Source organism: Heterodontus francisci, chromosome 34 (assembly GCF_036365525.1).
Source record: "Heterodontus francisci isolate sHetFra1 chromosome 34, sHetFra1.hap1, whole genome shotgun sequence".
NCBI lineage: Eukaryota > Metazoa > Chordata > Chondrichthyes > Heterodontiformes > Heterodontidae > Heterodontus > Heterodontus francisci.
This window is the reverse complement of record NC_090404.1, coordinates 8544697-8563924: the sequence shown is the minus strand read 5'-3', so window position 1 is coordinate 8563924 and position 19228 is coordinate 8544697. Positions and strand designations below refer to the sequence as shown.

At 42.1% G+C, this 19228-nt stretch overlaps 1 protein-coding gene and 1 gene segment (V, D, J or C); one reads left to right on the top strand and one right to left on the bottom strand.

The window, feature by feature from the left end:
* Positions 1-3715: 3715 nt before the first annotated feature.
* LOC137348574 (uncharacterized) lies at positions 3716-8923 on the bottom strand. Its single transcript, XM_068013867.1, has 4 exons — positions 8788-8923; positions 8395-8702; positions 6845-6960; positions 3716-3923 (listed from the first exon to the last, which is right to left on the bottom strand). Exons 1-4 carry the CDS (start codon positions 8834-8836, stop codon positions 3716-3718), a joined length of 681 nt encoding a protein of 226 aa, XP_067869968.1. The 5' UTR covers positions 8837-8923.
* A 174-nt stretch (positions 8924-9097) lies between these two features.
* Positions 9098-18320, top strand: LOC137348483 (T cell receptor alpha variable 38-2/delta variable 8-like). The segment is given in 3 exon segments: positions 9098-9375; positions 17014-17346; positions 17460-18320. Coding segments are annotated over 2 exon segments (363 nt in total).
* Positions 18321-19228: the final 908 nt, after the last annotated feature.

Genomic DNA, 19228 nt, shown 5'->3' with positions numbered 1-19228 from the left:
ATAACTCCCTGAAACTATTTAGTCTGAAATTAAGCTAAAGATCAGGTCACTCTCATTCCATAATTATCTGTTACTCGAAACGTTTGAAAATTAATAAATCATTACAACCCGCGCACACACTTTATTAGAAAGAACTTTAATATAAATGAGTTTGCGTTGTTAGATCTGGGCTTTGGAGAGATTTATTCTTATACAACTGGCTCGAGCACTCGCAGTTTATTGTTTAGATGCAGATAAATGCTCCTTGAACGCTGCCTGGCCAATCACTCTCAGATCAGATTTAGCAAGGGTAAGATAGAGATCAGGAGCAGGAACCCTGGCTGATAAAGAAAAAAAGAAAAATGAAAAAAAAATGGCTAGATACAGAATAAATCTGCCTCTAAACTGTCCCATCACACACTCCCAGGGCAAATACAGCATGGGGTAGATACAGAGTAAAGCTCCCTCCACACTGTCCCATCAAACACTCCCAGGACAGGTACAGCACGGGGTTAGATTCAGAGTAAAGCTCCCTCGACACTGTCCCCATCAAACACTCCCAGAACAGGTACAGCACGGGGTTCGATACAGGGTAAAGCTCCTTCTACGCTGTCCCCCATCAAACACTCCCAGGACAGGTACAGCACGGGGTTAGGAAAAAAAGAAAAATCATGGGGTTAGATACGGAGTAAAGCTCCCCTCTATTCTCATTGCCACTACCTGTTATAGGCCACCAATAAATGCGACATGGAGGTAGTGAATAACCTGGCGTTCAAGCAGTACCTCACTATGAAGGGTTAGATATCGAGTAAAGCTCCCTCGACACTGTGATTCAGTTCTGAATTCATTGCACAGCGCCCGACGTGATCCCCTCTCCCTCCTAAAAAAAGAAAAACAAAAACGTGTCAAAAACAGAGTAAAGCTCCCTCTCCACGGTCCCATCAAACACTCCCAGGACAGGTGCAGCACAGATCAGATACAAATTAAAGCTTCCTTTCCACTTTACCGTCAAACACATGCCAACTCGGGTTAGATATGGAGTAAGACTGCCTCTGCACTTTCAGTTTCAACATCTGCCGGGAAGGTACAGCACTGGTGAGATAGAGAGCAAATCTTCACACCGTCTAATTGAATCGTCAAAATATCTTCCAGCTGACGTTCAGATCTGAACAGGCGTTGCTGTCTGGAGCGTTATGGTCACTTCCTGAAATTGTTTATTCGGAAAGCACTCTCAAGATTAAGCCAATTGCATTCAATAATGATCGGCTGCTCAAAATATTTATTCATTATCAATTCAATAAGAATTAGAGAGATTTTATTTAGAAAGAAGAGTAAACTCGATTAGTTGTTTCTTTGGAGCAATAACATGGTTTATTTTTAGATACCTGGCTCGAGCTCTTGCATCTGATTTGTTAGATACAAATTTATGTTGTTTGAACTTTACGGAATAAAACAGTCACAGCTCATTTAAGATAAATCTCCCTCCACACTGGGAATGCTGGGCAGAACGTAACGCCATTGTGGGAGCTCATTTTGTTTCATAAATTAATGCTGGTATTATATTCCAAGTTAATCTCCTGCTAATATTTACTACATTATGGTAAAATTAGTTCATGCTAATTGTTAATCTTTTTCTGCCCGGTACCTTGTGAAATATTACCTTTTCATTAAATGAACATGGAACTTTATAATATTAAAGTCATAGGAGATGGAAATTTTCAGAAAGATATATTAATTTCTGTAAATAAAATGACACTTCATTAATTCAAAATTTGTCCTGTTCTCGACCCACACCCTTGTAAACACTGCATGTTTCTGAGCACGCCTATGGAATTTAAACGGCTATTCTCAGGGTGTATTTCACATGATGGGTTTAGGACTGGACTACTTTAAATAGTTCAAGGTCTAGTCGGGGTTAGATATCATTAACTACCGATGGGCTGTAACATCGTATGTCTCCGAAAGCAGGGCTCTTGAGCTTAGCCAATTTCCTCAATCGTAACTGTAAAAGACATTTTTATTAATTAAAAAAGCACCCAGGCAGCTTCTGCGCAGTAACAGAACCTCCACGACTTAGTAACATAAGACCTCTTTAATATTTTACTCTCGAAATTCACGCAATGCCTGTAAATTCATTACTAAACATATTCTGTTCCTTATTGAAAATAAATTCCAGAATGATCAGAGTAAAACTGAACGAGAACAATTCATTCACATCAACTGCGACACTGAAATGGGATGAGGAAATGAAGGAGCGATTTTATTGAGCATTAGAATTAGAAGGATCATTTCATTCTATTTTAATATTGTCCTAGATATTGACATTATTTCATTCAAATCACAGAGCTCACCAAACTTTCCAGGCAAAAAACGCACCTCTTCCGCCTTCAGAGTGGAGCTCTGAGCGTGGGAGGAGACGCAGCCGCAGTTTGATTGGTGACGGATTTCTATCCACCAGAAATTAACATATCCATGAAGACTTCGTCCACCGCAGTCAGGAAGTTGAATTCATCCCGCCGTACATGGGAGATACACACCGGCTGTTTTTCTACCGATATATCGATGGAGACATGGGGGTGTGATCGATTGCAAAGTTGAACACGCCACGGTGCCAGACGAGATAGTCCTGCAAACAGTTTATGGAAAAGCTGCGTTTCAACAATTTATTGATCCCATGATCCATGTCGGCCAGATGTTTGTAAATTCGAGGCCCACTCCAGTGATTTGAGCACATAACCCAGGCTGAAGATCTCAGTACATCATTGAAAGAGTGCTCCGTTGTCGGCCGTGTCGGACGAGACATTAAACCGACGCTCCATCTGTTCTCTCAGTTACACAGAAATGATGCCACCACTAGTCCAAAGAACTCCTGGGAGTTCTCCCGAGTGCCCTGGGGAATACCTTTCTCCAAATCATTACAACGCAGATGATCTGATCATTGGTGACTGTACAAAAATGTTTATGAAGCACTTTGGGTCGGCATGAAAGGCGCTAATCATTTTAGTATCTGACCTAACAACCAAAGGGCTATAAAGGGAATGATGAAATGTTTACACAGCGTGTTAACTTTTCAAATGAAGTCACTGTTGTTTAGAAGCCAATTTTTGCAGTCAGTATTTCACACATCAGGATCCACAAATAGTGAGTTACTTGCATAATCCGTCAACATGTCTTCATTGCATTGAGTGAGGTGTCAATGTTGGTCAGCAAAGCAGGGCAATTCCCGACACCTCGAGATATCTCTTACCCTCGACCTGAAGAGGCTAGTTTAATCTTACCACAAGGTAACAGCAGGGACGAGATAACTCCTGGCATCATTCTGCACCTATGTGTCAACCTAGATTATCAACTGGATCCCGGAACCAGAGACAAAAACATTGTACAACATCCAGGTGACGCAGCAGCCCTTGTGAATGTTGATGTTTTCATTGATTTCTAAGGGAGTTTGAATCACAGGAATGTTCTATGCATTTCCGTTTAGGAAGTGAGATGTGGAACTGTCCAAAGAAGATCCTGGGAACAGAGCCTTCGATTCACAAACTGAGACGATGCGACAAACTGTGACTGCGTTCAGGTGTTGATTTCGTTATAAGATTCATAAATTTTCGGAGTGAACATTTCGCCTCACGGGTAAAAACAGCTCTTTAACCTGTTGAGCTACAAACTGGAGAATCTGTGTGCTCGCTACATGCTGCAGTTGTAGAATTTCCTTTTGCACTATATTCCAAAAAGAACGTCATCCCAACCCAAATCCAAAGGTTTCAGCATAAAATCTAGGCTGAGATTTCAGGAAAAACTGCACTGTCATGGGTTCATTTTCCTGTCGAGAGGTTAAACCGAGGCCTTGTCTGCCCTTCCAGATGGACACAAAATATCCAATGGCATTCTTTGAAAGAACTTGGAAATTCTCCCTGGCGTCGTGGGCCAATATTGAGCCCTGAACCCTACTTACAATCAGAATATCTGTTAAATATCCCATTGCTGTTTGCTGGATCCTGTTATGCACATTATTGTCTGCTGTGTTACCCTACAGTGCAATTTCTAATGGATTACATTTTCCGTATGGATGTAATGCGCTTTGGGACATCATGAGACTGTGAAAGATGCTTTCTAAAGTAGCACAGTTAAAATTACAGATGAAATATTCAGCAGGGTGAAACATCCATTAACTTCTTCATAATGTTCTTTAATAGAGACTGAGAGGCGATTACTCTGATTGTTGTATGTTAGCGATAGTGGTAGGAATTTGCTTCTAAACCAAATAAACACGGAATTTTAGAAACTTTTGAAAATGTCGCCACAAATAAATAACCCAGAAAATATCTGCACCTGCGTCGTAGTGCCACTGTTTACAAATGAAATCTCTTTCTTTCAGCTATCTGTTTTTATTTATTGTGCCTTCTGGGTTGTAATAATCTGAGGACACTAAAGAGTTTAAACAGCCTCATTTCCTCTTCGCCGACTCTCGCCAAGAACATTTTGGAACGTGTTTTGCGAATTATCTATCTGTAAACTCAAGCAGAATATATGGATTTATAATATATTCCATATATATATAAGGGAACAAATGCATTTAGGCAGAAAACACACATGCAAACACAAACAGACACACATAAATGATGCACATATCCTCACAGACACACAGAGATGCACACGCAGAAATAACCGGCACCCACATCACACTGGCACATACTCAGGTAGCAGAAACACACTCACAAAGACATACAGAAGCAGAGGCATATGCATTGAAATGTAGGCGATTCTGCTAAATCTTTTGAAATAACGCTTTGCGTTGATACGTAGTAAATGCGAAATTTGGTAAAGTTTGCTTTCTGGTTCTCACTGTTCTATTTCACGTGGGGCAGGTTTCAGTGAAATGGGTTTGTCCCTGTACTTCATCAGACTGCGCTTGGTCAAGACACTCGCCTTCAAAGTGCTCATGACTATGCGTGTGAGGCACTTAAGTTAAAATTGTTTGTAATGTATAGATAAGCACGGCCCAGAGAGCTAATATTGTGTGAGGTACTTGTAAATGATTGCACGCACATAGCACTTAGATATCATCTGACCGTGGTATCCGAGGATTTGGAAATAGACTTTGACTGGAAACATTCTTCAAGTGACATAATGAGAATTGGAAATCTAAAACACCTCTGCATTCCCTCTTCCTTTTAAAGATTCTAGCAATAAACCTGATATAAATTAAGACTATTAGTGAACCAGTTTGGCTCATATAAAAATGAAGCAGCTTTAAGGATGACATTCCCCCTGACTTCAGTCGAGACGTTACCACGTTTACTCATTTCGGTTTCCATTTATGACCATTATTTTATCCATTGAGCCACTACCTGAATGTTCGGCAGGTCAATACTTGGACTCTCACGGTTCAAACTTTTATCAGTTGACAATATGCTGTTATTGGTTCAAAAACATTCTGGAGCTGCAATAAGGCATTGCTGAATAGGAAAGAGTACCTTTAGGTTGTATGTAATCGTATTCTCCCTGATATGGGAGTATTTAATGGAACAGGATAACAGATATATTCCGTGCATCCGCTATGATGTTCCTGACATTGGAGTATTTTGTGGGGTAGATTAAAGGAAGCTCTGAGTTTTATTTAACAGCTGCAGCAGTTGACATGTAAGTGCTCGTTGTAACACGTCCTTATGTATATAATCCATGCTGCAGCTGCTTTGGGAACATTGGCACAATGGAGAGCGAGCTTTATTTTGTATCTGACCCAAATAGAATCTACTCTGAGAATATTTGATGGAATATTATAGATTTGATAGAGGTATGCAAAATCATGAGGAGCCTGAACAGAATAGATAGAGACAAACTGTTCCCACTCGTGAAAGGATCGAGAACGAGAGGGCTCAGATTGAAGGCAATTGGTAAGAGAAGTAAAAGTGACACGAGGAAGCAAATTTTCAACAGCGAGTGGTTGAGGTGTGGAATGCACTGCCTGAGAGTGTGGTGGAGGCAGGTTCAACTGAAACTTTCAAAAGGGAATTGACAGTTGTCTGAAAAGGAAGAACGTGCAGGGTTATGGGGAGAAGGTGAGGGAATGGAACTGAGTGAATTGCTCTTCCAGAGAGCTGGTGTGGACATGATGGGCCGAATGGGCGTTCTGTACTGTAATAATTCTGTGATTCTGGGAAAGAGTGAGCTTTAACCTGCATCTGAGCCAAACAGTACCTTCTTTGGTAATATTTGACGGGACAATATAGAGGGATCTTTACTTTTTTTATCTAAGCCATGCTGTATTTGATCAGGAGATGTTTGATAGGACAGTGTAGGAAGAAATTTCAATCTGTATCCAACACATGCTGCACTCACCCTGGAAGTGATTGATGGGAAAGTGTAAAAGAAGCTTTACTCTGTACCTAACCGAGATGTATCAGCTGTGGGAATCTTTGATCAGACAGTGTAGAGTGAGTTTTATTCTGTATTTCACCCATGCTCTACTGCCCTGGGAGTGTTTGATCGGACGTTGTAGAGTGAGCTTTACTCTGTATCTAATCCATATTTTACGTTTTCTCGGAGTGTTTCATGGGGCAGTGTCGATGGAGATGTTCTTGCAGAGCGAGATGGAAATAGAGAAGAGACAAAGAGAGATAGAAATAGAACGGAAACATTAAATATTCGTTTTATTATTATACCAAAACAACTTGGTTTTGCAATTAATCCGACTTCCTCTGTTCCATTTCCAGAACTGTACAGACAGACATTCAGAAACACAAAATCGGCCAAAAAACACACAGACACATATTTTGTTTTCTCTTTCTCGGAAAGAAAGTTTTGAATTTCCCGCAGTTATTTTTCTGCCGAAATCTCTTGCTCTTTCCTGCGCCGGGGCATTTACAAACTGAGTTTGATTGTGGTCTTTAACGGCAAGGATTTCTGTTCGCGTTCGGGCGTCGCTTCCTTTTCACTGAAATATTTCGACTTCAGTAACGTTTCAGAAGTGGCATCAGGTAGCTTGGAAAATAAAATTGAAACGAATTCCAAAGTAACGTGATACCTTTGCCTGCCGCATTCCGTTAGATTCCTGATTTGTCTCCTTATTTGTGTTTTGTAGAATTTATGAATCAGAGTATTTGTCCACCTCCATTTACGTCATTGATTCCGGTTCTGACATGGCGTGTGTCAATGATGTGAAAATGTCTATGAAGCGCTCATTCCACAATGGGGGGACTTTTAGAACCAATATGACGGGTAACAGTTCCTGATGATCCACTGAAAATATCAGCAAGATTGGGTTTAAGTACGCTGCGGGGTGACTAAGCTTTTTTGAAATATTTCCAGGATTGCTATCCTTTCTCTTTTTCCTGTTATCCCACTCTTACACACACTGAACACAAAAGGGTGACAGAAAGCTAATAATATGGAGGTTAATGCTGCCTTGACTTCATAAGCAATTGATGGAAACCGTTGATCAGGGTTAAAAACCGCAAGAGGATATCGGAAAACTCACATATTACATCGTGGATTTTTATTTAATCAACATAACTGACATCCTGCGGTTTTCGCTTTACTTCGCTCAAAAAAAACCTAGGTCATCAAAAGCCCTGTTTTGTCGGATGTGGGTAAAGAGAAGGTAGAGGAGTGAGGCTGAGCAGATTAATGAGTCAAATAATCTTAAAATGGAAGACGAGCTGCTCTGAATCCAGTTCCATGCTGTACGCTATTTGAAAAGCTTATTTTTAAGAGACTGTGCTCAAGTACTGTTCGCTGATTGGTGCAAAGAGCCCCCCATTTGCTTCCTAGAAAGACGCAGTGCCCAATGGCCGGTCCTGAGGTCAGTCAGGTAATTGACGTCATCTGAGCGAGTCTTGAGTGAGAAACTCAAAATGATGTGAAGAGACAGGCCCGCAAGTTGTAATATTGAATATACTAACGAGGACATATAGCAAAGGACGCTCGGGTCCATTCAGCCTGTCCCACACGTCCCAGTAAAACAATTTTAAGGCGCAGTCACTACTGGAATGCAGGAAAGGCGGCAGCCAATATGAGCATAGCAAGATCCCATAAAGGCCAATGCAATAATCTGTTTTAGTGATGTCGATTGAGCGATAAATGTGGAGGAGAGCTTTCCTGCTCTTTTACACAATATTGCGGTGGGTTCGTTCAGATGGAACCTCCATTTAATAGCGCATCCGAAAAATGGCACTTGCGACACTGTAGCACTCGCTCAATACTGACAACAGAAGTGTTGGACTGTAATATGCACTCCAGCCTCTGGAGTGGATTTGAACCCACAATGTTATAATTTAGACAAATTGGACGAGAGAAGTGACAGAGTTACCACTGACACTTACTGACAGCGGCGGGTTCCCCTGAACTGCAGATACTGCCTGCGGCAGTTCTATTTCACTGAGGTTTTTGTACAGGGACAGATGAGTTTTAAGGCACCGTGCTGCTCAGTGCACAGAAATACACAGCGGTGTCCTGGATTTCTGCTCCAGTGATCGTTAAAGGAAACTTCTTTTCTGCGTTCGTCTGGCTGGCTTCGAATTTTCCCTTGGCAAAATCTGCATCCCTTTTACTGTTACTATCCCGAGACAAAATAAATTGCGAAGCCAGGTTCATGTGCTGTCGGTACCAGTATAGATCGGGGTTACCCAAGCTTGTTATGTAGCTACAGTCTATTTTCATAGTGTCTCCTTCATTGATATACAGTGCGGACAGAGGTTGTGACACCGAATCTGCCTGAATCACCCCTGAAATAAAAGATAACAATACTGAGTAGAAAAGTCTATTAACATCACAATACTGCAAACAGATAAAAAGCATGGCCATACCTACCCAACACTAGCCACAACATAAGGAGAAGACAGTACAACATCGGCTCCATTGTATGTTTAGCAACAACCCCTTGGAATAGCAGATATATTTACTGTTGCAATCTGTCATATGAAGTGAAGTGAGAAACTGTTCGACAGAAAGGTCAAACAGAAGAGGAGGAAGTATCTAATGAAGAATACCGAATGCGTTAATTGGGTAATAGTATTTTAACAGGAGTGCTGACTGGTCGGATGTAGTCTCGTTACTTCCTCCTACATCATCTTACCGCATCATTCAGACTGTTACTCAGTAGAAAAAGCAGCAGAGGGCAAGATAAGGGAAGGAAACTGCTCTGGGCTGTGTTCATGTTTGGCAATTTGCCCCTTCCTTCCTACCTCAGCCCTCTTGCTCAATAAGGAAATTATTCGGGAGATGGAATATAACAATTGAACGTTTTTCATATTGCAAAAGAAGAGGAAAAGAGTGAAGGAACGAAAGTTGAAGAGAGGATCGAAGGACTGAAATGGAGAGAGAGCATGAAATGGAAGAGTTAAAGAGAAAGAAATAGCGAAGGAAAGAATGAACGATAGAAACCAAGAAAGAATTCAGGTAGTGGTGTTTTAAGTTTTTTTCTTAGTTTTTGTATCTATTCTCGAGATATGGACGACAATGACAAGGCCAGCATTTACTTCCCACATCTAGCTGCAATTGAGAAGGTTGTGCTGGGCCTTCTCCTTGAACTGCTGCAGTTGGGGTGAAGGTGCTCCTACAGGTAGTAGGTCTAGGATTTAAACCTAGAGTTAATAAAGGAACGACAGCTTATGCCAATGTTAGGATTGGGTATGATTTATAGCATTAGGGAATGATACAACACAGCAGGAGGTCATTCAGCCAATCGTGTCTGTGCTCGCAGCGAGCAAGAGCGATCCAATAATTCCCACTTCGGCGTTCTTTTCCTATAGACCTGGACTCTTTCATTATTAAAAATGACAGTATCCATTGCTTTTTGAAAGTTGTTATTGAATCTGCTCCCACCACCCTTTCAGGCAGTGCATTCTCGCTCAGAACAAGTCACTGTGAAAAAAAATCCCAAATCCCCTCCCCCGATTTCGTTTGCTAATTATCTTTAATCTGTAGCTTCTCGTTATCGACCCTTCGGTCAAATGGATCAAGCGTGATATATACTGATATATGGTCCAGTGCAGTAATAACTGAGGTATGGCCATTTGTTTTATTCATTCATGAGATGTGAGCGACTCGAGCAAGGCCAGCATTTGTTGCCCATCGCTAATTGCCGTTGAGATGGTGGTGGTGATCTGCCTTCTTGAACCACCTTCTTGCAGTCCATCCAGTTCCAGAATTTGGATGCAGCGACGGTGAACGGACAGCGATATAGTTCCAAGTCAGGATGTTGTGCGACTTGGAGGGAGAACGTGCAAATCCAGCAAACCCGCAGTAATCACACTGCAGCATCTGTCTGGAAAAGCTGATCTCTGCCAATATTATGCAGGTCACACACAGTCGCCCATTAACCGCTGAGCTAAGATTCCATTAGATAGCTTCACTCACTGGCAGGGCTGGGACTTGACGATCAGAAACTCCGTGGTTTCAAATCTCATCTTGTTCCTGGAACCCACTCGGAATAATTTTGTGAGTTAATCAGTCCTTTGGGGAGCAGATACTCCAGTCTGTCTTCCATCCCACTCTATGATCCCTCCATAAAAATACAGATTCTGGGCGGTTCTACAATTTCAAACACCCATTCTGTCAATGCCGCCACAATCAGGTTAAAGATGATCTGGTAAGAAGTGTGAACTCCATTCGCACCATAAGAAGTATCTTTTCACCCATGGGTTACCCTTGGGTCTGTCTCAGTTATTCATGAAGTAGACATGATCTCTGCTTACTCTACAATAGGCCGTGCGCCAATTATTCCTGAACTAGAGAATGTCTCTGTTTAAATTACTGTCTACCTTGCCTCATTTAAACTGCACTAGAGTAGGTCTCTGTTTCTATTACATGAAGACCTGTCTCACTAATTACTACAGTAGGCTCTGCCTCTGTTTATGTTACACTAGACCATGTCTCTGTTTTATATTACACAAGACCAATCTTCTGTTTATTCTGCACTAGATCCTTTCTTTTTACAATAAATTACTCCCCATCTCAGTTATTACTTCACCAGACCATGCCACTCTTTATAATCCACAGTCCCAGCGTTCATTTTCAGTACCTGTGCAGTGAATCAGGGAGTTTAAAGAGACAGAGACATTTATCATACAAGGAATGCTGGAAATACTCAGCAGGTCTGGCAGCATCTGTGGAGAGAAGAGCAAAGTTAATGTTTCAGTCAGTTCTGAAGAAGGGTCGCTGCCCTGAAATGTTAGCTCTGCTTCTCTCTCCACAGGTGCTGCCAGACCTGCTGAGTATTTCCACCATTTCATGTTTTTATTTCAGATTTCCAGCATCTGCAGTATTTTGCTTTTATTATATTATAGACATTTATCAACCTGACAGCAGGTCAGTGACTCTGCTTTCCCAAATATAGCAGAGGCTTGTCACTCAAATCCCGCTGTGCCCAGACCATAGTTTCCCAGTTACTACGTCACAGTTTTCTGCATCACAGACCCCGCCCTCAGGTGTGGAGGAGTCTAAGCGGAGTTGTTTGTATCCGTGGTAGCGGTGCTGGTGATGATGGGCCGTGCGGTGAGTTCTGCCCTGTGCCAGTCTCTTGAATAGTTCCTTCCTGGGCCTTTGTAAGCCCTCTGCCGCTGGGAACTAAGTCGAAAGCTGCGATGTGGGGATCATCTTTTGACAATTGAGCATAGACACGCAGATCCACCGAGGGAACTCGTACTCATCTGCACAGGATCATTGATCAGATCTTCTTTTCATTCAGAAACTTGCATTGTCCTATTTCATACAAATACTTGTTTTATTTTCACCCATTCTTTGCTTTTTTTTCTGTTACCTGTCTGTTTTTTCAACATCTCTTTGAAATTATTGTTCCAATATGTTTATGCTAATGGGAGTACTTGGGGATTGTGAATGGAATTCCGGAAATGGGGAAACCGAGCAAAAGGGGGGAAAACAGAAATATGGGGATAAAAAGAGGTTAAAAAGCGCTAGACAGGGAGCAGAAAATTAAACAGCGAGTTAAAACCATGAAATGGTAAAATGGAAGCACTCAATGTTTAACGTCAGAGCAACGTAACAATGCAGGTGATTAAAGCCCCCTCTGTGCATCAACATAGATGCTATCTGTATTCAATGGTTAAAAATCTTAACAATGTAACTGTGCAGATGACTGAGGTCCCCCACAGTAGATCAGCTCACTGTCTCTCTATACTTGCTGGTTAATGATACGAGCAATGTATCTGTGCAGGTGGTTGAATGCTGCCCTCTCTGTGCATCAGCTCAGTGCATGTCTGCTCTCAATCTTTAAGGTTTTGATCAGTGTTCCTGTGCAGATGAGTGAGGCTCGGGGCAGTGGATCAACTCAGTGCCTGCCTGGTCTCAATGATTATTGATCTGACACTTTTGGATGTGGAGGTGAGTAAGAATTTCCTCAGTGGGCCTATCCGAACTCTGATTGAATACCTGAGCAACATTCCTGTGCAGAAGGATGAGTGAGCCCCCTCCCCCACCCACCCACAGTGCATCAGCTCAGTGCCTGTCTGCTCTCAATGGTTAAAGATTTGATCAATGGAGCTGTGGAACTGAGTGAGTCCTTGCTCCATTGATTCTGTGTCTGTCTGTACACTTTGTGAGAACTGTTAAATGAGGAACATAGATTAAGGTGAGACTGAATAAAATGTGTAATACAGAGAGACACCCAACAGAGGGAGATAGATAAAGATGAGGCTGAGTACAGTGATAACACGGAGACAAACACAGAGGGCGATAGATAAAAGTGAGACTCAGCGCAGCGACACAAAGAAACACCAACAGAGGTAGATAGTTAAAGGTGAGACGGAATATAGTGATACAAAGAGACACCAATAGAGGGAAACAGATAAAGGTGAGACGAAGTACAGTAATACTATTTGCATTGATGCACCATCTCATCACCTTCTGTGGGATATCCCAAAGTATTTAAAGTGCAAATAGTTTCAGATGAACGTGGCTGACTTGTGCGCAGAAATATCAAAAATAGAGCAAAGTGGCTCAATTCCTGTGAATGTATTTGTGTTGATCTCGGTTAAAGAAAAAATGTTGACCAGGACACAATGTGGAACATGGGAAATTAATCTTCTCCTCAACAGACATAGAGTCATAGAATAAGAGAGTCATTTACAGCACAGAAGGAGGCCATTCAGCCCGTAAATTCCATGCTGGCTCTCCACAGAGCTATTCAGTCAGTCCTCCTCCCCGGCTCGATCCGTGTAGATAGATGGGGAGACATTATTGGTTCAGATTGACCCTGGAAAGATAGTGTCTTTTCAGCACTGCATCAAATGATGCCTCGTTAATATGCTCAGGTTCTGAAGTGGAGCTTAAATCCAGATTCTACTGATCTGAAGTCAGAATCTAGTTGCTTTGGCCAAATTGCTATTAAAATGTTTAATCAACTAAAGTGACATTTTATATCGACAGTATTATCACAATGGTTAATACCATTGCTGTTAAGCTTTCAAATACTAACATCACATTGATGAAGGACGAGCAGTGGATGTGGTCTATATGGATTTTAACAAGGCATTTGATAAAGTTCTCCATGGTAGGCTCATTCAGAAAGTAAGGAGGCATGTGATACAGGGACGTTTGGCTGTCTGGATAAAGTATCGGCTGGCCCATAGAAGGCAGAGGGTGGTAGTAGATGGAAAGTATTCAGCTTGCAGCTCGGTGACCAGTGGTGTTCCGCAGGGATCTGTTCTGGGACCTCTGCTCTTTGTGATTTTTATAAATGACTTGGATGAGGAAGTGGACGGCTGGGTTAGTAAGTTTGCCAATGACACAAAGGTTGCTGGAGTTGTGGATAGTGTGGAGGGCTGTTGTAGGTTGCAACGGGATATTGACAGGATGCAGAGCTGGGCTGAGAAGTGGCAGATGGAGTTCAACCTGGAAAAGTGTGAAGTGATTCATTTTGAAAGGTCGAATTTGAATGCAGAATACAGGCTTAAAGACAGGATTCTTGGCAGTGTGGAAGAACAGAGGGATCTTGGGGTCCACGTCCATAGATCCCTCAAAGTTGCAACCCAAGTTGATAGGGTTGTTAAGAAGGCGTATGGGGTGTTGGCTTTCATTAACAGGGGGATTGAGTTTAAGAGCTGCGAGGATATGCTGCAGCTCTATAAAGCCCTGGTTAGACCACACTTGGAATATTGTGTTCAGTTCTGGTCGCCTCATTATAGGAAGGATGTGGAAGCTTTAGAGAGGGTGCAGAGGAGATTTACTAGGATGCTGCCTGGACTGGAGGGCATGTCTTGTGAAGAAAGTTTGAGGGATCTAGAGCTTTTCTCATTGGAGCGAAGAAGGATGAGAGGTGACTTGATAGAGGTGTACAAGATGATGAGAGGCATAGATAGCGTGGATAGCCAGAGAATTTTTGCCAGGGAGGATAGGGCTATTACCAAGGGGCATCATTTTAAGGTGATTGGAGGAAGGTTTAGGGGAGATGTCAGAGGTAGGTTCTTCACACAGAGAGTGGTGGGTGCGTGGAATGCACTGCCAGCGGTGGTAATAGAAGCAGATACATTAGGGACATTTAAGCGACTCTTGGATAGGTGCATGGATGATAGTAGAATGAAGGGTATGTAGGTAGTTTGATCTTAGAGTAGGTTAAAGGGTCGGCACAACATCGTGGGCCGAAGGGCCTGTACTGCGCTGTACTGTTCTATGTTCTATGTTCTATGACAAATATCAACTTCAGGAGCACGATTTTAAAACTGTTGATTGATACAATTGACATTCATTGAATCTTGGAATCTGTCAACACAGAAGGCCCATCGTGGTGGCTCCTTGAAAGAATCAGTTCCACACTCCGGGTCTTTCTCCAAAGCTCTGAAAATCTGTCCTTTTCAAGTAATTATCCAATTCACGTTTGAAATCTGTTTCCTCCTCCCTTTTGGGTACTTCATTCCAGCTCACAATAACTCGCTGCATTAAAAACTCCTCATCTCTTTCCTTCTTCCTTTACCAATTATCTTAATTTTGTGTCATCTGGTTGCCCACATTTCCAACAGTGGAAATAGTATCTCACAATCAACACTATAAAAACCCTTCATAAACCATCACCTGTACTAACAAGAGCACAACAACACAAGAAGTAGGAACAGGAGTAGGCCATTTGCCCCTCGAGATTCCCCCACCAGTGGAAACATATTCTCAACATCTACTCTTCAAGCCCCTTTAGAATCTTACATGTTTCAATAAGATCACCTCTCACTCTTCTAAACTCCAATGAATAGAGGTCTAACCTTTTTAGCCGTTCTTGATAAGACAGCCACTTCATCCCAGGAATCAGCCCAGTGAACTTTTTCTGAACTGACTCCAATGCTAGTATATCCTTCTTTAAATACGGGGACCAAAACTGTACGCAGTACTCCAGGTGTGGCTTCACCAACACCCTGTACATATGTAATAAGACTTCCCTACTTTTAATCTCTAACCCCCTAGCAATAAAAGCCAAAATCCCATTTGCCTTCCTGATTACCTTCTGCACCTGCATGCTAACCTTTTGTGTTTCATGCACAAGAACACCCAGATCCCTCTGTACTGCACTTTTTTGTAGTCTTTCTCCATCTAAATAATAATCTGCCTTTTTATTCTTCCTACCAAAGTGGATTACCTCACACTTTCCCACATTGAACACCATCTGTCAAGTTTTTGCCCACTCACTTAACCTATCTATATCCCTTTGTAGATTATTTGTGGCCTCATCACAACATACCTTCCCACCTATTTTTCTATCATCAGAAAATTTGGATACTCTACACTCTGTCCCTTCCTCCAAGCCGTTAATATAGATAGTAAATAAGTGATGCCTTCGGACCGATCCTTGTGGCACCCCACTAGTTACAGCTTTCCAACCTGAAAAATACCCATTGATCCCGACTCTCTGCCTTCTGTGTGTTAGCCAATCCTCAATCCATGCCAACACATTACCCCCAAAACCCTGAGCTCCTATTTTGTGTAATCACCTTTTATGTGGTACCTCATCAAACGCCTTCTGAAAATTCAAATACTCACCATCTACCGGTTCACCTTTATCCACTCTGCTTGTTATATCCTCAAAGAACTCTAACAAATTTGTCAAACACGATTTCCCTTTCATAAAACATGTTGACTCTGTTTGATTGCATTATATTTTTCTAAATGTCCTGCTATTTCTTCCTTAATAATGGACTGTAGCATTTTCCCAATGACAGATGTTAAGCTAACTAGACCATAGTTTCCTGCTTTCTGTCTCTCCCCTTTCTTGAATAGTCGTGTCACATTAATGGTTATCCCGTCCACTGGGTGCACTACCGGAATCCAGTGAGTTTTGGTATATTATGACCAATGCCTCCACGATCTCTGCAGCCACTTCTTTTAAAACCCTTGGATGCAGGCCATCAGATCCTGGCGACTTGTCTGCTTTCAGTCCCATCAGTTTGTCCAGCACCTTTTCCCTCATGATAGGGATTGTTACAAGTTCCTCCCTCCCACTTACACCTTATTCATCTATTATTGTTGGGATGTTTATAGTGTCCTCCACCGTGAAGACTTATGCAAAATATTGGTTTAAATTGTCTGTCATTTCCCTGTTCCCTGTTATTAATTCCCAAGTCTCATCCTCTGAGGATTCCACACTCACTTTAGCTACTCTCTTCCTTTTAATATACCCATAGAAGCTCTTACTGTTTGTTTTTATATTTCTTGCCAATTTACTCTCATAATCAATTTTTTCTCTCTTTATTAGTTTTTTTAAACCACTCTTTAAATCTCTGTGCATTAAGCAGAACGATCCCAACTTTTCTAACTTCACCGCAGAGCTGAAGCCCATAATCCCTGGTGCAATTCTATTAATTCCCCTCTGCGACATCTCCGAGGCTTTGAAATCCTCCTTGAAGTGGGGACTGAAATAATTTCAATCATTATTCTCCTTTCGATTATGTCTAAGGATCTGTCATCTCTTAAAATTGGACTGTGCAGTAGTCTGAGCAATATTAATATATTAGTAATAATATTCCTTGCTGACAGTGCAGATTTACGGTTATGTTCAGGGAAAGTCGTGTCTTCCTAACAGGAGTGAATTTTTTGTAGAAGCAACAAGAAGGATTGATGAGAGTAACCAAACAACGGTTTCAGTCCCCGCCCCACATCTCCAACAGCGGAACCATTCCCCATATAAGGACAGTGACTGCAGCCCAGCTCCGGATGTTTCCGTTCACTGATAACCAGCTCACCACCTACCGCTCTCACAGCACCACTGAGGACACAAGGAAGTGAGGTGAGAGAATCCTGAGACACGACAGCAAATTATTGAGGGTGGGGATTAGCACGGGTGTCTTCAAATATCCAACTCCCCTTTTACAGAGCGGACAGCGACAATGCGGCTACTCAGCATCTGGGTTGTGTGGGGAGCATTTCTGACAGGTAATTGTGGACAAAACGTATTTAATCATTTCTCTTTATTCACAAACATGCTTTAAATCTGAAGTTTAAACAGTCGTCAGTCTGATCTTTTGTTGTTTAAACTTGTTTTTCAGATCGGAGTCATGGAGATTCTGTCACTCAGCCGCCGTCCTCAGATGTTCAGACAGAAGGAGAAGCGGTGACTTTAAGCTGCACCTATGATACTACAATGAGCGGCTATTATTTATACTGGTACCGGCAACACCCAGATACACTGCCCGAGTTTATCCTGAGGAAATTCTCGAGCGGTGGTGAAGATAAAGAAGATTTTGCTAAAATCCGTTTCGTTGCTAAACTCCAAACCTGGAATAAATTCATCAGTTTAACAATCTCGGAGCTGCAGCTGACTGACGCTGCCGTGTATTACTGCGCTCTCTGGGACTCACAGTGATGGAAAGCAGTCTCACCCCTGTACAAAAACTGTCTTTGGACTGTGGGTGGGAGCTCTTGTCTGTTGGGGATTGTGTAGAATAGCGGGCAGATGCAGCCACAAAGACACGCCGAGAGGAAACCAAATTAACCTCGGATCAAACTGTCACCCAACTTGTTTCCAGGAGCGGCCGGGAAAACAAACTGCAGAATCCAATCGGACTGCGAAATCCAACACAGAATCATATTTGAAGACACCTGTTCTAATCCCCACCCTCGTTAATCTGCTGTCACGTCTCAGGTGCTCTCACTTCACTTCCTTGTGTCCCCAATGGTTCGCTGAGACTGTTGGTGATGAGCTGGCTGTCAGTGAATGGAAACATCCGAACACGGTGATCTGCTGCCCTCTGGTGGATGTTCAGTGGACAGGCTGTGAGAAATGATGTGTTTATTCATTTATCATATTCATAGGAATCTGGGTTGCAGTAGTTCTCAAGTAATATGCCGAACAAAATAAAGATTTTATGCTGTTAAACTGAAGACTGGAAAGGGAAAATTTAAAGGATTATCGGGGAAAAGTGGAGACCGGGGATGAGAAGGGACAGATAGGGAAGAACAGCAGGAATCTCTCCAAGAATAAAGACAAAGAAATGCTGTAAATACTCAGCAGGTCTGGCAGCATCTGCGGAGAGAGAAGCAGAGTTAACGTTTCAGGTCTGATGAAGGGTCACTGACCTGAAACATTAACTCTGCTTCTCTCTCCACAGATGCTGCCAGATCTGCTGAGTATTTCCAGCATTATTTGTTTTTATTTCAGATTTGCAGCATCTGCAGTATTTTGCTTTTAGTCTCTCCAAGAACACAGGGTATGGACGGCAGGTCAGAGAGACAGCAACAAAGGGAAGCTGTGGGCGGGGCTGCCGCAGGCAGTGGGCAGTGTTGTCACGTGGAGTATCCACTTGAAAGGAACGGAATTAAATAATAATGTCTCTTTCGAAAATTCGACAACTCTGCCTTTCTATTAGAGCTGCGGCACTTTCACATCCATTACATATTGCAGGAAGACAGGTTCGGGACAGAATTATCAAGACTATTATGTTCGTCAATAATATGTGAATCATCAGTGAAGTCGGTTTAAACCAGCACTAAATCTATGGGCATCTGAGTTGAAATAGTTCTGAATTAACGTACGAGATTTAGCAATGATTTATATTTGTAAACTAAAGACTGTAAGAAGGAAATGTGTACAATACTGGGTCAAGTGTAGAGACAGGGTGTGACAGGAACAAGTAGGCAGGGAACGAGGATCGAAAGACAAAAGCTGACTTCGATTTGTTAAGCTCATTTTTTAAAATGATAAATGCAAGTTGTAGTCACAGACTAAGATAACTGCGCAAGTGGACCTCGCCTGTTGTTGAGGTTTGTGCTCTGTCGCAGTTTTAAGAATCTGCCTGTGACTCTTGAATTATTGTTT

What these genes read in the sequence shown, in the direction of transcription:
- LOC137348574 (XM_068013867.1), bottom strand. Translation starts at nt 8,836, where the DNA reads ATGGAGCCGATGTTGTACTGTCTTCTCCTTATGTTGTGGCTAGTGTTG. An exon ending in TATGTTGTGGCTAGTGTTGG is followed by an intron (nt 8,703 to 8,787) that starts GTAGGTATGGCC and finishes CTTTTATTTCAG; the next exon opens with GGGTGATTCAGGCAGATTCG. An exon ending in TCTGTGCACTGAGCAGCACG is followed by an intron (nt 6,961 to 8,394) that starts GTGCCTTAAAAC and finishes TTATTTTCCAAG; the next exon opens with CTACCTGATGCCACTTCTGA.